General features: G+C 37.3%; 1 protein-coding gene across 15 annotated transcripts in view; it reads right to left on the bottom strand.

Moving 5' to 3' along the window:
- Positions 1-22,215, bottom strand: part of cacna1da (calcium channel, voltage-dependent, L type, alpha 1D subunit, a) — an 89,676-nt gene that overhangs the window by 53,417 nt on the left and 14,044 nt on the right. For all 15 annotated transcript variants that reach the window (XM_082155731.1, XM_082155733.1, XM_082155730.1 and 12 more), the window contains exons 4-7: positions 9,165-9,304; positions 4,571-4,737; positions 1,561-1,713; positions 256-449 (exon numbers count right to left, since the gene is read on the bottom strand). In XM_082155731.1, coding sequence (XP_082011857.1) covers positions 256-449; positions 1,561-1,713; positions 4,571-4,737; positions 9,165-9,304 — 654 coding nt within the window. The remainder of the gene's footprint in view (positions 1-255; positions 450-1,560; positions 1,714-4,570; positions 4,738-9,164; positions 9,305-22,215) is intronic.

The following is a 22,215-nucleotide window of genomic DNA, read 5'->3' as shown; positions in this document are numbered from 1 at the left end:
TGTGATGAAATGGAGGAAACATATTCCAGAGGATGATGTGAAAGGTGGGTGGATCTCATCAGAGAACACTGGTCAGTCACAGACTCTTGAGTTCCTGCTTCAGTGTGTGGGCTGCTAGTTTGAGCATCTCACACTCTCCTCAAAACAGTAATGACTGTATGAGCACTTCATCCTCTCCACACAAATATAATTACTGACTAGCATTCATTATACGCCAACAAGACGACGTGTGTGAAGTCTCATGCTTATACTAACCCAGTAGAGTACATCCGTCCAGCCCTCCATGGTGATGCACTGAAACACAGTGAGCATGGCAAACATGAAGTTGTCGAAGTTTGTGATGCCTCCGTTGGGGCCGTGCCAGCCCTCCTTACACACGGTGCCATTAATGGCGCATGTGCGGCCGTGACGGTTAACAGCACACGGTGCAGGTTCGTCCTCTATCATGTCTGCACAGAGAGGAGAAGATCAAATATTAACAAGCATAATAGCTATAAATCCTTGCAAGAAACAATTCCTATGAATCTCAATTTGTTGAAAATATATATCTATATAATCGTCTCACATAATCTATGTAACAAACCTACATTACTGGAATTAAATCGGAAAATATGGAAACTATGTCAGAAATAGTTAAAAGGATAGACACATTAAAGGGATAGTTCACCCAAAAATTAGCCCATGATTCAAATCAGCCTCAAGTCATCCTAGGTGAATATGACATTCTTCTTTCAGACGAATACAATCAGAGTTATATTAAAAAAATATCCTGGCTCTTCCAAGCTTTATAATGGCAGTGAATGGCCGTATCTGTTTTGAAGTCCTTAAAAGTGCATCTGTCCATCATAAAAGTGCTTCTTCATAAAATGGACAGATGCACTTTTATGATGGATAGATGCACTTTTATGATGGATAGATGCACTTTTATGATGGACAGATGCACTTTTATGATGGATAGATGCACTTTTATGATGGACAGATGCACTTTTATGATGGACAGATGCACTTTTATGATGGACAGATGCACTTTTATGATGGACAGATGCACTTTTATGATGGACAGATGCACTTTTATGATGGATAGATGCACTTTTATGATGGATAGATGCACTTTTATGATGGACAGATGCACTTTTATGATGGACAGATGCACTTTTATGATGGATAGATGCACTTTTATGATGGATAGATGCACTTTTATGATGGATAGATGCACTTTTATGATGGACAGATGCACTTTTATGATGGATAGATGCACTTTTATGATGGATAGATGCACTTTTATGGACTTCAAAACAGAAACAGCCATTCACTGCCATTATAAAGCTTGGAAGAGCCTGGATATTTTTTAATACAACTCCCGATTGTATTCGTCTGAAAGAAGAATGTCATATACACCTAGGACGACTTGAGGGTGAGTAAATCATGGGCTAATTTTCATTTTTGGGTGAACTATCCCTTTAAGAAGTCTAGGTGAGCAGAAGAGACGAATCTTACCGACTCCAAACTTTTGAACGCTAGTCTATCAATATTAATGTAAGGCACAGAGGTTTAACAAACCTGTTCCTTGATAATAACAGGTAGCGTGCATTTTCCCAATGAAAAGCTCCAAACCGATGATGGCGTAGATGATGATGACGAACAGAACCAGCAGGGCGATGTGGAGGAGAGGAACCATGGCTTTAATGATGGAGTTCAGCACCACCTGTAAACCTGAGGATATGCAAACACACGTAAAAATGCAGATCCACAGCGTTCGGGTGCATTTAAGTCCAAACTTTCACATCTAGTTGCTATTGCATTCACACAGACACACACTAGTGTCTTTAGGGCATTGAGTTTGACAGCTTGTTCTCAGAGAACGATCCTGAGGGGATGCAGCAAGGAATGCTGCGCTTTTCCCGCCATATGGCCACATCATGCGCCATCTCTCACCCAACATCCACCCCTCTGCGGGGGTCTGGAGCTCCGGGCGCTCGGAAGGGGAAGCTGTCAAACTGCCTCATGATTAGTGTGGTGCAAAACGACATATTTTCGAAAATGACAAGTCAGTGCACTGCCTGAACGTCTTAACCCTTGAATATGTAATTAGCTTGATCAGATTTCTAAGGGGGCATTTAAAAAAATTTCCTCCGAAAGGGTTTTTACCTTGCTAAACATGTTGTCAGCACACTAATTAAAGATCTAAAATAAAATATATATCTATATCACTTAGGGTTATTATCATTATCTAAAGCTAAAACCATTTTTTTAAAAAATATATATTACTTGAAACAAAATAAATATAAAAAATAAAAAACTGAAATATTTTATTTCTGCAAGTTGCCAAGGCAATATTTCTAATTTTCTTTTAGGGTGTGTTCACAATTGGTATGTTTGGTTTGATTAAAACAAACCCTGTGCGATTGCTCAGTTAGTGTGGTTCATTTGAATAAGTGTGAACTCTGACATCTGAACCCTGGTGCCACCAAACAAGCGGACTGAGACGCTGAAAAGATGGGTCTCTGTCCGCTTCCAAACGAACTCTGGTGCGGTTCTAATGAAATATGAACTCAATACGGACCAGAGACATGTAAACGAACCAAAAACGGGACGTGATGTCACAAGATACCATAAAAAGGCCAGACTGCTCAAGCATACGTGTTTTTTCTCGTCATAGTCGTGATGTTGCACAGTTCGGTACATACATCTGATCCACCTCGCAGCAGATCTTCATTTGTGTGCGTGTGCCGGAGGGATTTCTGTCGCTGTTTTGACTTTACACATTTTATAAGCTCTTCACAAGATCTCAGCTGGTCAAAACACCATCATATACTACACTACACACATACAATAAGCACATTTATCCCAACACACAGCATCATTTTGGATGTTCTGTAAGTTCCGTCGCAAAATATACGTAATAAAAGCCGACCAATCAGGTTGTGAACATATCCCTATGCCTTTAGGTTCGGTATCTTTAGGTTCAGTGTTAAAATGCCACGGTGACCACTAAGCGGGCCAGGACAAAATGTGGGTTTTTTTTGGGTCCGGACCAAAAGAAACAAGTGAACCGAACTATAAGTGTGAACACACCTTAAAGGTCCCATGACATGCTACTTTTTGTAGGCTTTAATATAGACCTTAGTGGTCCCTAGTACTGTATCTGAAATCTCTTTTCAAAAATTCAGCCTCGGTGCAGAATTATAGCCACTACAAACCAGTCCCAGAATGAGCTTCCTTCAGACAGGCCGTTTCGGTGTCTGTAGCTTTAAATGATAATGAGGAGGAGAAAGGCAGCGCAAGGTGGAGGGTGGGCGTGGCCTTGACCATCTTGCGCAACGATACCATGCATGTTTGTTTATGTTGGATATATTGCAATGGCACGAAGACACGCAGTCGTTCAAGCATTTCAGTTTGACCCAGAATCTGATCCAGATGGAGAAGCTGCAACTCAGCAGCTCCAGCAGGACGTTTCCGAATGGTAAGTTTAAAATATTATGTTTGGATACGGTACTTTATTCGGATGGTTTACAGTTATTATCATGTAGCTAACGCTAACCTACTGTTGCCTTTTCATGAGAGATCTGTAACGTCTGTCATTTATCTTATTACAATTACATCAAGCTCTGCGATCTTGAAATGCGGATATCGCGCGCGCCATATTACCAACAGGAAAACGGTTATCCAAATAACAAAGACGTGTACAACACTCGCGTTACAGTGTGTGTATTCACACACATAAACTGCATAGCTCATGTGACAGCCACATTCTACGTGTAACAAGCTAGGTAACCATAAACAGTAAAGCAACACACTTATATATCATTAGTTGACTTACTTGTCCGAGGTGTGTAGCTGAGCCAAAGAGATTGATCCAGACTTTAGTTTCAGACGTTCAGCAAGCCCAGCTTTGTATTGACCCTTCAGTGTTCATTTGTACATCCAATTATTGAGCAATTATTATGCTTTGCTCGCTCAAAAGCCATTATGTCTCTCGTGGACAAACTAAAATCGCGCGTGCGCGTTCCTGTTTCCTAGCTCGTTTTCTCATGGGCGAGAAATATCCTCTGGGCGGGCAAAGCAGAGAAAGGGGAGGTAACATTTCTCCTTGTAACGTCATAAAGAGGGGATTCAAGATCAGCCTGATTGAGCCTCCATTTTCTCAAAGGCAGAGAAAGATAGGAAAAGCTCGATTTATACCGATTGAAATTTCTAGAAACTTGGGGACCATATACAGGCTAGGGGAACTCATATTAATGTTAAAAAACCTCAGAAATTGAAAATTTCATGTCATGGGACCTTTAAGTTTAACTTGAGATACTAAAATAACTAAAACTAAAAGTAATAAATACAACTATATAGACATTAAAAAAATAAATAAATTTAAATACTAAAACTTTAACTAAAGGTGAAAACATAAAATATACAACTTAAAATATTAAACTATAATAGTATATCAATGATACTAAAATAACACTGATATCACAATATTAGTGATTTATATTGTATACTCACTATATTGAAAGACCATAACCACTGTTATTTTTGCTATTAGTAACCGCTAATGCCGGATGTTTTTTTCACTCACTGGGCACTCCTGAGACCAGGCGAAGCGGTCGCAGCACTCGAAAGGCTCTGAGGGCTTTGACGTCGAAACCTCCTGGTTTTCCTCCGTGGCCGTGCACGGGCGGTTGGGTTCCAACAATCTCCTTCTCCCCATCTTTGGTCAAAAGTTCCAAGACAACACTAAACAATCTACACACAAAAAAATGAATGGTAAAAAAAATTAACACTCTTAAGAACAATGATGGTCAGTGATCAATCTGAAAAATAACTCAATGTCTCAAAATCATAAAAAAATAAATAAAATAAAACTACACCATGTCATATGAACTTGTAGTTCAGTGAGCGCTATGACGGATTTAGACTGATTCAAAGCAAGAACTCCTTCGTTTAAAGATTCATTAGAAGATCCTGTTCAAAAGAGTCATGTGAAAGCACCAGTGGAGCGCACCATTGTTACTTTACTATTTATATATTATTATGGTATTTATTAATTTTCATATATCCAGTTTTTGGATTAGCTTTTGGTGTTTTTAAATGTTTCATTTTCAATTCAATCTATTTAATTTAAGTTTTATTTTGAGTAATTTTAGAATTTCAACTGAAAATTTTTTTTCATTATTATATTTTAGTTCAATGTCAAGGCAATATTTCTTGTCATTTAAGGGAAGTTTATGTTTTTCATCTAATATTTATATTTTATTCTATTTCAGCTTTATTACAATAATCTAAAACGTTTTGAATTGTTTTAGTTAAACAAAACCAGTGCAGTCCAGTATTTATTATTTTTTTCTATGTAGCAAATCTTGCCATTATTTTGAGATATATTATCTTTTTATTTTACAACATTCAACTTAGAACTTATTCTAGAAAATGCTGTGCGCTCTATTAAAATATAAGAAATTCCTATATAAAAAAGTCTACTTATAATAAATTAATATATAAAAGAATTACATTCTTTGAAAATAATAACAGTTTTGCTTTATTTATTGATCTAAAGTAGCAAGATAATAGCTGAAATATCAAAACATATTTGGATTATAAAAGAGAAAAAACACTTCCAGCATCACATGACAGCATGACCTTTCATGAATGTGCCAAAACATAAACAGCAAGACATTCAATCTGAACAACATCAGACAGCATCATCCGCCGTACACAAGGAAAAAGCAGCATGTGGTAACCTGAAATGACCATGGTGCACATCTGAAAAGTGATGTATGACAGGATCTCAACAACAGCGGATAATATAACAAAAAAATAAATATTCAAAGTATAAAATAAGCTGATTTTGAATGCATCTAAATCTTAAAGCCTTATTAATGCCAGCTATTCATCTTTTAAAGTCAGCATGAAACAGATGTTGTGATAGTGTTTTCCTCCCTATTTTGCCATTTATCCGAGTGAAACAAGACAAAATTAGGGCGTGAATTGATTTTGTCAGGGGAATTGATTGGATAGTTGTGGTTTGCTATTGGTGGATCTCATGTGAGTGACAGGTTGCCCCGCCCTCGCGCCAGTGAACATGTCATCAGAGAAGAAAAGAGATGTTTCTATAAGAGGGAGGGGACATTATTTTGATTAAAGATTGCGAGGGCGCATGGATAAAAATATACGGAAAAATAACGATGAGCACGGATAAACAATTTCAAATAAATACTGCAATATTCCATACAAAAACAAGACTTTTGATTTCATGGTGACTTTAAAGAGTGACTACCTATCTGTGAGTATTCGTGGCTAATTTGGGGCTGCTGCTCGGGAGCTGAAGATGAAGAGCGACAGCCTCGTGAACAGAGAGACGGGTAAGGTGAAGAGAGAGAGGGAGACAGCTCTTTCTGCATGAGGCGAACTGATCGAAATGTGACCTAGCTGCCCAGTGGACTGTGTGTGTGTGTGTGTGTGTGTGAGTGAGGAAGAAGAGGAGAGTGTACACAGTTTGAAATGATCTACAGAGAAGCGAACAAGACATCGGCGGTGAGAGATACAGATATAGAATGACAAAACAAGTGGACAGAACCGTTAAAGCAGTTTCATAGCGCACACGTAAGCCGTGTGCTTTTACTTTTTCATTTCACACACAAACACTTTCCATTTCATAAAATGATTGACTGAATCTGGATGATTTGAGCAGTTTATAGCTACAATGTATAGTGTCTGGTTTAAATTTAAAGGAAAATCCTCGGTTCAATAAGAGTTAAGATCAATTTGTTGATTATCACAGAAATGTACATTACTTATCAAAAGTTTGGGGTCAGTATGCTTTTTCTATGTTTTTGAAAGAAGTCTCTTCTGCTCATTTATTATTATCATCAATGTTGAAAACAGTTTTGTCAGGATTCTTTGATGAATTATACATGTTTTGCAGGGTTCCACATTTTCCATTTTGAAACTACATACTTTTCCAGACTCAAATTTCCAAAACCCCTCTGTAGATTTTTCAGACCATATTTAAAATAAATGGTTGATACAGCATTATATTTGGTATACAATCACTAACGGATCACTAAACTTGTAGCCACGAAAACACTCTACATGTATTTTACATTTTTTCGTTTTTTTTTTTTTAATTCTTAATTTTTATATTTTAGAAAACTAAACACAATAGTCTAGAAACACAAATATTTTTCCACCTGGAAATTACTCAAATCAAATTCCATACTTTTCCAAGCTGTCTCTTTTGATCAATTTCATGCATCCTTGCTGATTAAAAATTAAAAACAACAACAACGACAAATAAAACTAAAGTGAGACACATGGAAGTGAATCGGGTCAATCCGTAATGCTAAATGTTTTAAAAGTATAGCCACAACACACACATGATTTGCTTGTTAACATGATTTAAGTGTTAAAAACACTTATTCTGTGTAAAGTTAGATCCAATTTTACAACTTTGTTACCATGACTAAAACCATGTCTCAAATCTTAAAACGATCATAGAATTTATGAGATTTTTTGCTCAAATAATAAATGAGTTTTAACAGAATTAATTTAAGTTTTTTAATATAAAAATCATTAACTTCATATTTCTTTCTTTTTTTTTATCCTCCTTAATTTTAGCTTTTTTTTAATAAAATGAAGGATGAGTCTAGAAGAATATCTTTTTGTAGTAATCAACGTTAAGCCATAGATGCCGCCGATCAAGCGTGTAACATAATGAACTCGGAAAATTCCTCTAATTATCATTTGGATGTACAGTGATCTCACTCTTCATGCTAATTCCATTTCATGAATATCAAGTTTGTAATAATGCTCATATGGAACACTCACGATAACCATTGTACAATTTATAGACATTATTAAAGCAAATCCTGGCTGTAGAAACCCAGAAACGCTTTATTTTCTGTATGGAGAGGCAGTTGTGAGTGTGAAAGCACAACGTGAGCCTGATGGTGCAGTTACGCTGCTTTTGCTTACACTGCTTCTGAATGCGGTATGACACAGGCCTGCGGCACGGACACAAGAGGAGAGGCGTTCCTCCTTTTATCTTTAGGCTTCTGCACCTTTTTTTAGGCTGATACTGTACAGTAGAAAGTGACATGAACACTTAAATAAAAACCAGCCGGAAGAGGTGGACTCAAGGATTCTTCCTCTTCTACCTGAAAATAAAGAGCGAGTAATACACGCTGAACTCTAATCTAAAAATCAAGAAATGCTCCGAAGAGGCTTGTACAATGACTATAATGAATAGAGAGAGACAGCAGCTCACGTCACTGGTTTATTTTACGGGTCTTTTCTGGGTCATTTAGCTGCATGAGGAGTGTGTGTAGGTGTGTGTGTGTTTTGGGAGTTGAGGAGAAGGTGAAGGGCCTCAAAGGAGGAAAATTAGTGAAAGTGACATTCCAGAGGATGCTGGGAAGAAAGACCAAAACAGAAAGATAAAGAAAACGAGTAAGACACTGGCATATTTGGTCTGGTCTTTCTCGATTTTGATCAATTTAATGTGTCCTTGCTAGTGCTGTCAATCGATTACAATTTTTTTACTAATTAATAGCACATTTCTGTAATTAATCACGATAAAATTTGACCTAATATTAAAACTTTTAATATTTTTTTTTAATTGTAATAATTTCACATTTATCTCTGAATTAATGTAGAAACAACATAAAAACAGTATATTTTAATTATTTGATCTAACAGGTAGGAAATGTGTAGACATTGATATTAAACACTTCAGTCTTCCCTGCAATATTTGTTTTATAAATTTTATTAAAGCTACAAATAAAATTATCTTTCTAATAAAATTATTTTGACAGCCTTGTCCTTGCTGAATAATTACAAAAAATCTTAAAACCCCCAAATGTTTGCATGCTTGTGTATTCCTTTATTATTTAAATAGATCAATATTTTATTTTATAATGTTACAAATTATTTATTAATAATAATAATAATAATATATTATTGTAATATATAACTATATAACTTGTTTACACCAACCAGAAAATGCTTTGGAAATATAAATGCAAAATGTAACAATATAATATTGGGGAGAAAAATTGAAAGGGACAGAAAAAGGTGTTATGTGCTGTCTGTAATAGAGATGAGATAATAAAAAAAAAGCCTTTTGACAACTTTGAGTTAACTTAAGATGTTAAACCATAATAGACAAATAAACGTACCCTATGACAACAATGACGAAATCCAGCATGTTCCATCCGTTTCGGACATACGCGTTCTGATGCATCACCAAGCCGTACGCTATGATCTTTAGGAAGGTTTCGATCGTGAAAATGATAAGGAAGGCATATTCAACTGTTTCCTGTGGGAGACAAAAGAGGGAGAGAGAAATTAATAACCTCCAGAAACATAAGATAAAGATCTGAAAATGCATTTCGTGACATCTTTAATTAAGTCGGTGTCTTGGAGAAACTGTACTAGCGTAAACCGATCCATGGCATCTGAAATGATCCTTGAATGCGTGTCATGGGGGAAAAGAAGTGATTTGGCTTTTGTTTTTAAAGCATTGCAGCATGCAGCTCAGTCATGGCAGTGGCTACTGGGTTGTTTTCTGTGCATTGATGGTGTTAGACACAGCCATTTAACTTGTCAAATACCATCTCTTTATACAAACACACAGAGACTCAAGCTTTCTCCTTTATGTGTGTGTGACAGCTGTGCAAAGGTTGCACAATGAAAGAGGTTAGTTGGTGTGCGTGCGTGCGTGTGCGTTTAAGTGTAAGGACATTTGGGAAGCTTTTATACGCTGTGGGCCTCGTTTTGCCAACATTTTACAGACGACTGAATGAAGCACTTAGCCCTGTGTAACAGAAAAAGAGCCCTTTGTTACTGCGGGAAGAGAGTAACCCGGGCTCACTGATCCTGCTGCTACAGAGACGGAGAGAGCGATATGAGTGACAGCAGCGGAGGGAAGTCACTGCACTGAATATCAGATATTTACAGGATGTCAAAGAGGCAATCTGAAACAGATGACACAGAAAAGCACATGAAACAAACAAATGCACTTGCCAAAGATCTAATGCATTAACTTTGTAGTACACATACAGTATATAACACATTTATCCACCTAAAAAAAAAGTCTATTATGATAAACAATGAAAATGTTTTAATTATACGAAAAAAAGAAAAAAAAGAGCATTCCTCTTAATATCATGATTATATTGGGCCCGTGCATTCGTCTTAAAGGGACAGCAGCCTAATATATCTAATATACACAGCTGTTTGTGTCACCAAAGTTAATCAAACAACAAAAGAGAAAGAGAAAATCCATTTTGTAGCTTTAACAAAGATAAATTGTATTAATTATATTTAATTTATACAGTGAAGACTATGATGTGTGTTATTTTACATTTGTTTATTCATTGTCTGACTGTACCTGAATATAGTTAGATTTACCTGAAAAACAAAGCACTGCTTATTTCATCTTTGTTCTGTTGTATTTATCTATGCTTGTAATTCGTTTTATTATTTTAATAATATTTAATAAATGCACTCTCCTACAAAATCACCCCAATCATCCTAAAATGGTTAATTCTTCACAAATAGAGCTAATCAAATCATCTGGTGAAATTGTTTTCATTTCACAATATATAATCGCAGAAAAATTAAATAATCGCAATTTAATTTTTTCACAATATCGTGTATTTTACACCATTGCCTATACATAACATTTATTTAAAAAGTTTTCAAATGCATCATACTAATAAACATTTGATGATAAATGCATTTGGGTGTTTGATTGAAAAATGTCAGAATGGTACTAAAAAAAATGCTTTATTTTCATGATGAGAATTATTATTTTTTGCTTCCAATTCTAGGGTGAAATATAGCTAGGAAACCTTAAAAGAGCAAGGAAATCCTGTTTTAAAATCCTATTTTAAATACGGCCGCTTTAAATTGATGGGTTTTTCTAACAAAGCAGCCTTTAACTTGTCATATCATGCAAATAAACAACACAATTTTACATATCAAATAAACAAATGGGTGCTAGAGAGCTTCATTAAGCGATATGGGGTTGAGGACAAAGTAATACAGCATTCCCAATCCATTACCCCTCTACTTTTATTCATCCATCAGCAAAGTGTGTGAGAATAGAGAGAAAGAGAGAGAGGAAAACGGAGGCCTGTGGGGCAATCCATAAATATCTCTGACTCATATCTGCTTATTTATGCTCTAAAGACTAACTGTACATACTCTCTCTCTCTCTCACACACAAACATACACACACTGTGTGAGACACACACACACACAAACCATTAGCTAGTTTACTAAAACAAAAACATGTCACAAACACATGCCCTACTGTTCCACACATGCAAATTTCACCTTCAACATCAAAAGCTCAACATCCCTTTTATGTAAATGAAGTCTGTTTTAATTGTTTTGGTTAGTGTTGATACATATTTGTCTGGATATTGGATAAGAGCAAAATATCAACTCTATCTTCAGCCATACATTGATTTGGCTCAATCCTTTAATCAAATGCGGTAATTATGAATTCAAAGGATGAGTTGTAAATACTCTGAGGTGTTTTTGTGACTCATGTGTCCAACACACTTAACACAAGAATGAACACCCTCACGTCACTGCAAACTCGCATGAGTTTCTTTCATCCGGGGGACGCAAAAGGGGATGTTTTAAAAAATGTTCAAGCTGCTCTTTTCCATATAATGGAAGCAGATGACCAGGGGCTGTCAAGCTCCAGGAAAGACACAAACACACCATGAAAGTGCTCCATATGACTTGTTCTCTATATTGCATGGAAAAGAGCAGCATGAACATAAAAATAAAAAAAAATCTTATTTTGTGTTCCACAGAAGAGAGAAAGAATAAATTAAACATTTTAGGAGGATCAAATTCCTTTACACTCAAAGCTACTGTGAGTTACATTCCCATACACAAAATAAATATATTTGAAATATATTTTCAGTATATATTTTGGAATATATGCAAATATTTGAAATTGGCCCAATAAATATATTTCACACTTAACATCATATATTTTTGTTATATTTCAGAATGTATTTGGAATGTATGCCACATATATTTTGACACTTTTGGGGACCCATACAGAAAAAAATACATTGAAATACATTCTGAAATATAACAAAAATATATGATGTTAAGTGTGAAATATATTTATTGGGCCAATTTCAAATATTTGCATATATTCCAAAATATATACTGAAAATATATTTCAAATATATTTATTTTGTGTATGGGTTGACTAATCTGAGATCAGCCCACAACCATAATGCAAATCAACTCTATATATTACAGTAAAATCAAAACTGAATCAGTGTATGAGGATGAATCAAACAAATCCAAAATTTCTTGATGGAATTATTAATAATAACCTGATTCACAGACAAATGTGAGGAGGAGAGAAATATTGCCATGAACAAATTCTAAATGCCGATCCGAGGAAATGGCTAATTTGATTCCGATTTGGTTCAACGTATTGTTTTGATTTATTCTATAATTGGTAAAAACAGCATGTCATTGATCATATTCATGGATTTGAAATGAAGCATGTAAACACACACACACACACACACACATACACAAGCAGGCACATTTGTGCATGTGGCGAATAGCTGGCGTGACATGAGTCAGTGTGACATCATGTCGTTTATCATCCCGGAAACATCACAATGTCCTCTGTTCAAAGTAACAGAATATGCGGCATATACCACCACATGAACTACATCCATCTAGCAACAAAACATCAATACATCGACTGTCCTTAAATCAGTCATTTAAAAAACATTTAATGCAGCTTACAAAATACATTGCATAAACTAAATGTTAAAACCATGATGTTATATACATACATACATACACACACATTTATAAATAAATATATAAATATATTAACATTTATACTTTCTCTTAATGTATACTATTTATATATAATTCATCACTCTCTCTAAATGAGGGGTTTCTGCCTAAGTTTTAAGGTGTAAAAAATGGTAGTAGAAGCATTGCGACATGGATGAAGCTTGGTATTTCTGAGTGACATGAAAAATGCGTTAAGACATCTCACTACATCCTCCACTTCCATCTTTCCTTCTCTCTCTCTCTCTCTCGCTCTCTCTCGACTATATAGATCAGTCAGTGTACACCAGGAAAGCTGGAGGGAGCGCAGACCACATCATAGAGTTCCCCCTCTACCTCCTACTGTACTGTGTGTGTGTGTGTGTGTGTGTGTGTGTGTGCGTGTGTGCGTGTGTGTGTGTGTGTGTGTGTGTGTGTGTGTGTGTGTGTGTGTGTGTGTGTGTGTGTGCGTGTGTGTGTGCGTGTGTGCTTGTGGAACAAGAGTGACAAACAACTGTGTCCCGGAACAGGACGTGCTTTTCTTCTGAAAAAAAAGACAGCCAGCCAAAGAAACACAAATAGAAAAGATCCTGAATACAAGTGCGTTATAGAAATATGACGGTTTTTCAAATGACCTTGCAGTGATCAACTTTGAATGCATAAAGACAGCCAGATGAATGCAGCATCTATTCCACCTCCTCTCTCTTATAGCCATGCAATCCTGAACCTCGTCCTCTCGCTCAGTAACCCAGCAACCAAGCGCATCCCTTCACATTCCGCAGAGCAGCTCAGAATCAGGTGTTCTTCTGCGCGCTGTTCCACCCCTGACCACTGAGGGGCAGTGTGTGGGGGCGGCAGCGGGAGAACGCAGGCAGATGCAATACATGACTGAATACTAATAAGACCAAAGATCCCCTTCAAAACATCATCATAATGCAATTCAACTGCATTCAAAACTCCATCTCAGATTCAATTCAGATTTCATTCACCTCAGGAGCAAAGCAATTTCACCTGAAAATGTGGTACCTGACTGAACAGATGGGAACTATAGCAGAAGCATTTGAGCTAGGGCATTGAAGGGACAGTTCACTCACAAATTCTGTCATTAGGGGCTTTCACACTGGAGGGACCTTGTCATAGTTCCTAGAACTAGTCCACACCGCAGGAACTGGGAATGATTTTAGTTTTAGGAATGCATTTTGGGGGAACTCAATTAGTTCCTACTTCAAAATAGGGTCTAACCCAGCATAATAGGAACTACCAGTGACATAGGTGTACGCTGATTGGCCAAACACACGCAAAACACCAGCACCCGCCTGACACGCTGTCAAAATAAAAGTCACAACAACAAGGGCGGTTTACGTCACTTCCGAATTCCTACTGGTGGTGTGAATGCAACTAGAAAAATGGCCCTAGGGGAACATTACGTTTTCTGGGAACCGCCCTGGTCGCTAGTTCCTATAACTAAGTTCCTGTAACTGCCCCTATTATTTAGTCACCCAACTTTCTTTTTAATTCATTTAACAGAAGCAGCTCTTTTCCATACAATGAAAGTGGAACGGAAGGGAAGCAGGGATTGAACTACTAGTGCATCTAGCGATGTCTTTGTAATGAAAAAAGTCACTAGTTAGTCATAATAGGCGCTTCTTCTATAAAGCAAGTCCAACACATGGACAATTCTTTCGGTCCAACATGTGACAGAAATCCTTATAATAATCCAGAATCCTTTTTTCTAGATCACTAATCAACTTATTTATAGCCACCTTTACAAATAAAGCCTGTTTGCAGTTGCAGGAACTACCAAAAATAAATTGGCTTTCATTGTATGGGTGTATCTGCATCTATTACGTGCGTGTGAGCCCCTGCGAGTGCCTCTGCATGTTTAGTAAGTGTGATTCTGAAATCTGACTTGACTCGATGCCTATGAGCAAGATCGCTTATTTATGCCTGAGCACGAGATCACCTGAGGAAAACTCAGCCAGGACAGAGTGCTGATGCCAAAGATGCATTTACACAGAGAGCAGCAGCACTATCTACAGTATAGTTACACATAAGGCCTAAAATGAACACTCGCCAAATGACAGTAAAAAAAAAAAATCGGTGTTGGCGAGTGTATGAAAAGTTGTAAATCAGCAGTTGGCCAGTAAATTTTTTATGAATTCTAACAATGCTTCTGAGAACATGAACGCGAACAAACGTGTACAACGCTCGAGACAGATGAGTTTTCACGAAAATGCAAGAAGACACGAAAGGGATCTCCTTCCAGAAATCTGCATCTCATACAGCGTGCGAATAATTTTTTTTTTGTTCACTTTCACGTCTTCTTGTGCTTGAACTGACATATTCAAACAAAATTATGTAAAAATGCCCATCTTGGCAAGTATCCTCAGAAACATAGTCAGTTATGTCTTAAGTGAACGTAAACAGTTGAGAGAAAAAATATGTGCATCAATATATTGGATCCGTGCATTAGCTCTTAACGTGACAGCAGCCTAATTTTCCTACTGCTGTCCGAGTTTATATCTTGCAATTCTGACTTTATAACACACAATTGCGTTTAAATCATCAATTTCAGAAAAAAAGTCAGAATTGTGAGAACTTTTATTTTTTATTCAGGGGCGAAAACAAGCTTCCATTGAAAACTGCATTACATGGAGTCCTCACTAAATGCATGTTATCATAAAGAAAAGAAAAAACAATAAGTGAAAATATTAAATATATTTTAAAAATGTATATAAAATGCATATATAAAATGCATTGAGAGCAAACTAGACACCAAACTCCATATGACTCTCTCTCTCTCTCTCTCTCTCTCTCTCCTTTCACACACTCCATTACACAGAATCCTACTAATCGAAATGCATATAAAACGTATACTCAGTGTGGCACACAAAATCAAAGATTCCCATCAATATTTCACATGCATATACATGAACGGACAGAGGCTTTCCAAAGCGTCAAACCCACACACACCAAGATAAAGAGCACTGGGAAGTCAGCGCATCTGGTGAAAATAAGCGGTTAGCTAAGTGATTAAACATACACTTCAGCCTTCATCACCACTGGGGTCCAGAGACACAGCCAGACACAAACACACACACACACACACACACACGTCTGACTTACCTCAGAGAAGTCTACGGCTTCTCCTCCTAAACAGGTTTATGCTTAAAGTGTAACTTCACTGATTTTTCAACCAGCTTTGTATTGTTACAATATCGGTAGTATATGCAAATTAACCATGTTCACTCGTTCTCCGTGTTACATGGCTGGACCGAGAAAATCATGTTTATTTGACAGCTAAAGTCCGCTGGACGTGTCTGACAGCTCAAGGGCTTTCGTGGAAACTACAGATTATACTTCCACATTTTGTATCCCTGCCCAAGGACAGTCAGATCAACAAAGGGCTATTGAAGGAACAGTTATTATTATTGTAAGGCTAGGCTTATCACTGAAAATTGCTATGTACTTTGCCTTCTCTTTAAACAGCATTATACGGAACTGACAGATAGCAGTTTCTTTCAGATTTCCCCTCTGTTTGGCCTAAAATACTATGTTCGTGGTCATCCAGTTTTAAATGTTGACTACAAACACAGGTTTTTCAGATTTTCCGTTACGCGTTCTCTCTACATTTATGATTTTTTGCAGCCTTTAGCCGCTGCCTACAACCTACAACATGCTGGATCCTTCACTGGAAACTGAAAGTAACTCGCGCTAAACGTTTAATCTTTGAATTTGTGCACCCGAGAACAATACAAGTCGACACCATGAGGACTAAAAGTTTGCAAAGAAGTATTTCCTTCTAAAGCAAGGCGGTATTCGACTCTGGTAAGCGTATCCATAGCACTGGTGGGAGTGGCCTTGGACAGCAACATGCCCAGTGCATTATGGGTGTTGAAGTTTTCCTACCTATTTGCAAAGGGGAAGACAACCGCCTTTTTTCTCTGTTTTCTCTCAGCAAAGTACCCATTTAACATCAGTCTTTTCCCTCATACTTCTTAGGGGTCGTTCACACAGAACGCGTATTTCATTCCACTGCACTACTTTTCCATTATTCTTTTCTATGCAAACACGCGCTAGGCGGACGTGTTTGACCGTTGCACTCACATCTTGATTCTTTTGCAGCGTCTCGCGCATGACATGGCGTTCTAAAAACGTGGCGCTCAAGTAAAAATAAGTTCAACTTTTAAAAGACGTCTCGAGACCTTGCGATTTTCCCCATTCCACTGCCCGAGTCTCGCGTTTTTCAAAGCAAAACCGTGTTCTGGTTCTGGTTCACCCTTATGGTGCAGTTTTCGCTTGGGGCTGATTTCATCTCAAATCATTTTGCTCTATTTTAATCTCACAGTGACTCTAATGTAGGTTAAACCTGACAACTGTGTGAAAACGCTGGTGTAAAGCTTACGTATGCCAGAGTGTGTTGTGTTTGCTGTCCTTTTTTGCAGGGATAAATTGAAAAATCTAAATTGTGGTCAACCTCATGGTCCTCAAAGGAAAAGAGATTCATACATTTGCTATCAAAAAAGTACCATAGTACAACCAAGTTTTCTTGACATGCAAAGCAAAAAAAGGGGAGTTTGTGGCAAAAATACCACCAAAGGTGCTCAAAATGCCAGCAAATTCAAATTGTGTGAGACAAAGAGCTCAATGCTTTCATTATTATATGAACAAAATCGTATACATAACATTAAATTCTAAGCCAAGTTAATCATATTAATTATTCAGATGGAACATTTATTTAGATTAAGTTGAAGTATTTGACATAAATGGTGCATGTTTTACATAGTTAAAAAAATGCCCCCTCAGAAAAAGAAAAAAAGTCCCATTAAATCCACCACAGGGGGCATATAATATCTCTGAATAAAAAAATAAATAAAAAATAAAAAAATAATAATAATTTTAGACATTGGTACCATGGTCTAATGTTTTTTTGTTGTTGTTGTTGTCTGAGTACCTCGGAGTAAATTATGACATTAATCTATATTGAAAAATTATTAAACATGATTTTAAGTTAAAATTTTGGTGGTCAAAAGATTGGAATTCTTTTTAAATGTTTTTGAAAAAAAGTATCTTATGTTCAACAAGGCTGCATTTGTTTAATGAATATATAGTAAAACCAGTAATATTGTTAAATATTATTAACATTTAAAAACTGAAAATATTTTAAAATGTCATTCCTGTGACGGCAAAGCTGAATTTTCACCATCATTACCTCAGTCTTCAGTGTCACATGATCCTTCAGAAATCATTCTAATAAATTTAAAATATCACTGCTGTGTATTTGGATCAAATAAATTCAGCCGAAGAGACTTGTTTCAGAAACACTGAAAAGCATAATTAATTATTACAAGTTTTAGACCACCGGTCCGTACATATTTATAAAGTCAAACGTATATTTAGGTGCTGTAACAAGTCATAACATCACCTAGCTTTTTTGTAGTTCACTCAAATGTGACAAATTCATGTATTAATGTCCAAATTATCCATGTAGTCTGTCAAAAAAATTTGAGATCATAAACACATGCACAATTAATTATAAACAAATTGGGAAACTGCAGTTAAAATTGTCACATTGCAGGCAAATGCTGTATGTCAGAAATGAAATATCATGTCAGAAGCCCATTATAATCACTGTACTATGGTATTGTATTTTTGTAAGAGTTATTTTACATGGAAAAATGCCTGCAAGGGGTAACGTGATGGTGTAGTAATAATAATTAGCTTAATTTAACAACCAAAATGAATGTAATGTTTCCTCCGTGATATACAACATGACATGCGCGCGTGTGTGTGTGTGGTAAAGGTTGGAGAATATGAATATTATTGGCTATGAAAAGGGCACGCTCGTACACAGCAGTGTTCAGCAGGAGCTGCCTGGAGCCTTCAATCTAGTGCAAGAAACAGCCAGGAATAACCTTATTCCAGACCCCACATCTATGTTTGTGTCTGAAAAAGAAATGTGAGTGTCTAAAGAGGCTGTGTGTCGCCTTGCGCACCAGGTACCAAATGATGGCTTTCCTTACTCATACATGCTGCAAACCACATTTCTGAGTGGCATATTGTATGTAAGGAAGGGTAACGGCAAGACAAGTATTGTAGAGAATACTTGTCTGGGTAATGTTTGACTCAGACAGGTACTGTACGTCATTAGTGGAGAGAGAGCTTGGGGCTTCAGGATGTGTTGACTGCTTCTCAAATACTCGACTCAAGATGTTCCTTTTTTGGCCAACTGACGCATGATCTATTTGAAGCAAAATTCTTATGGGTCGGAACGGACCATTTGCACTGAGCTTTGTGACGCACTTCCGTTTGGAAATAGTACGTCTCACTTATTTCCGGTTGTTTACTTTCAATGTACTGTGGTCAATAAGTTGAACAAACGCCACCGAAAATGAGTGTCCGCAATAAGATTTAGAAATATGAATTTTAGAAAAGATCAGAATTTTCCAAACTTATCGGCACATGAAGTTTTAATCCAACCCAAGCCGATCTGAGAAAGCAGCGGCTGTTAAAAATACGCCATTATTTCACCATAGTGTGTCAGTATTCGTCTAAACTAGTGACCGCGTGAGAACAGATGAATAACATCAGTACGACGAACCACGAACATTTATTTATTTATGTTAAATATTAAATATTTTAATCATTCTGTGCCATTTTTCAATGTCAATCTTTTCACTATTTACATGTTTATGCCCAAAATGCTATAATGTTCAAAGTAGTTGACTGCCATTCTCCTCTACGCTGTGTACGTTATTGATTAAATAGCCTAGCCTATTTAACATTGTTACAAGCGCACACAAGCAATCCTTTTAATAGTCAATTTCATTTAAAAATGTAAACCCAATAGGTATGAAAGAGAAAAAAAAAACGGTTAATGAGAAGACGAGCATATATGCATACAGGTATATCATTTTCATAGGACTGCTGCAGATTAGTGGATAAATATATTTAGCCTATTTATTATTCAGAATGCACAGTTGGAAAGAAAATATATTTATAGGAACATTTCAGCAGGCTCAAGATAATTAATACAGAGATCATTATTCATTGTTTTAATCAATTGGCAGCCATAAAACATAGTGATAATCTGCATTCTCATGTATGGAGGTGCGCTGAACGCTCTAACCGGAAACTCCCGATATGTACTAACTAGAACGCGGAAGTAGTTGTGCAAGTAGTCCATAGACAACACAAAGTTGTAATATGCAATTATGTAAGTTCTAATCTTTCAAAAAGTGCAAAATGTAAATGCAAGTCATCTTCAGGTTTTTGAACAGTTATTCAAATTGTTTGAAATATATGGTGCTTGCATTATAATTCATTTAATTTGATGCACTAGTATCAATAATGAAAAGTCTTAAAAGAATGTTCAGGGTTCAATATGTATATGCAACAGATGCTGCCGATTACCACAGAAACTATTTCAACTAATCTTTCAGTTCATATAATTTTTTTTAATTTTTTAATTTTTTTATCAGGTTTACAACAGGAAGGCACCAAAATTGAAATTATGGCCAATACCAATTATTTTTGATCTATGGCCGATAAGCAATAAATGATTTGAAAATTCTAGTACTTTATTCTAGTAATAGTACTTTATCTAATTAAAGGGTTAGTTTACCCAAAAATAGAAATGATGGCTGTCTTTACAGCGCTGAAGCATTTCCTCCCAGACCTGAGAGGCCATCATGTGCATGTTCGCACAGACAACACATATCAGTGGTCTCTTAAATAAAGCATCAGGGGGTCTGTGTCCGTGCCCGCTATTGCAGATTCTCCTGTGGTTCCAAGGAAAACAGCTCTACCTGAGAGCAGTATACATACCAGGGTACTTAGGAGCATCCTGTCGAGGCAGGGGCTGAGGCCTGGGGAATGGAAACTTCACCCCGAGGCGGTGAAGCGTATATAGGAGGTTTTTCGGCCAAGTGGATCTGTCTGCATCTCAAGATACGACGCACTGCCCACTTAGGTTCTCCCTCACCTAGCTCCCTTGGTGCTGGACGTTATGGTACAGACATGGCCGAAGCTACATGTGTACGCTTTTCCCCCAATTGCTCTGCTCCCAGAAGTTCTGGAGAAGGTCCGTCGGGACGGAATAAGTCTACTAGCGCCGTACTGGCCGAGCCGATTATGGTTCTCAGACCTGGCGTCCCTATTCGACAGCACTCCCCTTGAGATTCCAGCCAGGGGGGACCTTCTGTCTCAATTGGGAGGCGTGACCCCTCACCCCGCCCAGAGATATGGAACCTGAGGGTTTTCACTTCATGGTGCAGATCTCGACAGTGGGAACCAGTTAACTGCCCAGTTGCTACAGTGCTGGAGTTACTGCAGGTTTGTTTTTCCACAGGGTTATCCCCTTTCACACTGAAGGTGTAAATGGTGGCCTTAGCTGCCTACCATGTCCCTTTGGGTGGTGTATCCCTGGTGAGTAACCCGTTGGTGACACCTTTCCTCCGTGGTGCTCTTAGGCCAGGACAGGAGTATGGCGGCTTAGAAAGCCTTATTATATAAGGAGGTGTCCCTACAAGATGTGGCATGCGACAGACTGGTCCTCTCCACTCACATTCGTAAGGTTTTACAACCTGGACCTGGGCACTGCCCCGGGTTCACAGGTGCTCATGTCTTAGTTGTGCTCTCAGTATTCACATGGACAGGCACATGTAAGCATAGCGTTTGGGCATTATCGTTCCCAAAGCGCCATCAACGCAGCACGAGTTCCCTCAAAAGGAAACGTCTCAGGTTACAACTGTAACCATAGTTCCCTGAAAAGAAAATGAGACACTGCGTCACCCTGCCATACACCCTTCATCCCTGTGATCGACTTGCTTCGGCTAATTGAAGCTAACGCCAGTCATTCCGGATGTGTTTTTATGCTTAGTAAGTTAATCAGAATCCGCTTAACACCGCTGAAAATGCAAAACTAAATGCATTTTGCTTTGTTCAACGCTAGCTCGCAAATTCTTTCATTATAACCAACTAAATGTAAACACGATGTAAATAAGAGATGAATTGAACAATTAAGACAGCTTTTTTTATCATAATGGGAGTTTTTGCAAGAGTGCAGAATTCATTGAGCTTGCGCTTTAGAGATTGGCAGCTTAGTGAATATAGTATATGCTTGAACATAGATCGGAGATTACGCTGCACACACACAGAAACATCAACACTACCTTGTGACTTTTATTAATGAAATAGCTTTGTGACTTCGCTACACTATATTTCTCAGCGATGAGGTAACAGCTGTTTTTGAAGTAACATCACAGCTTCATTCTAGAGAAAGAGAGAAGCTGCAAAGACGCAGGTAATTCACATGCACATCTCTCTCTAAATAATTCAAATAAATGCTAGAATTCATTCATTCATTCAAATAAATGTAATCTTGTAATTCGCACT

This window comes from Leuciscus leuciscus (assembly GCF_965113295.1).
Source record: "Leuciscus leuciscus genome assembly, chromosome: 23".
In the NCBI taxonomy this organism is placed as follows: Eukaryota; Metazoa; Chordata; class Actinopteri; order Cypriniformes; family Leuciscidae; genus Leuciscus; species Leuciscus leuciscus.
The sequence above is the reverse complement of the archived record's forward strand: the minus strand, read 5'-3'. Positions and strand labels throughout refer to the sequence as shown.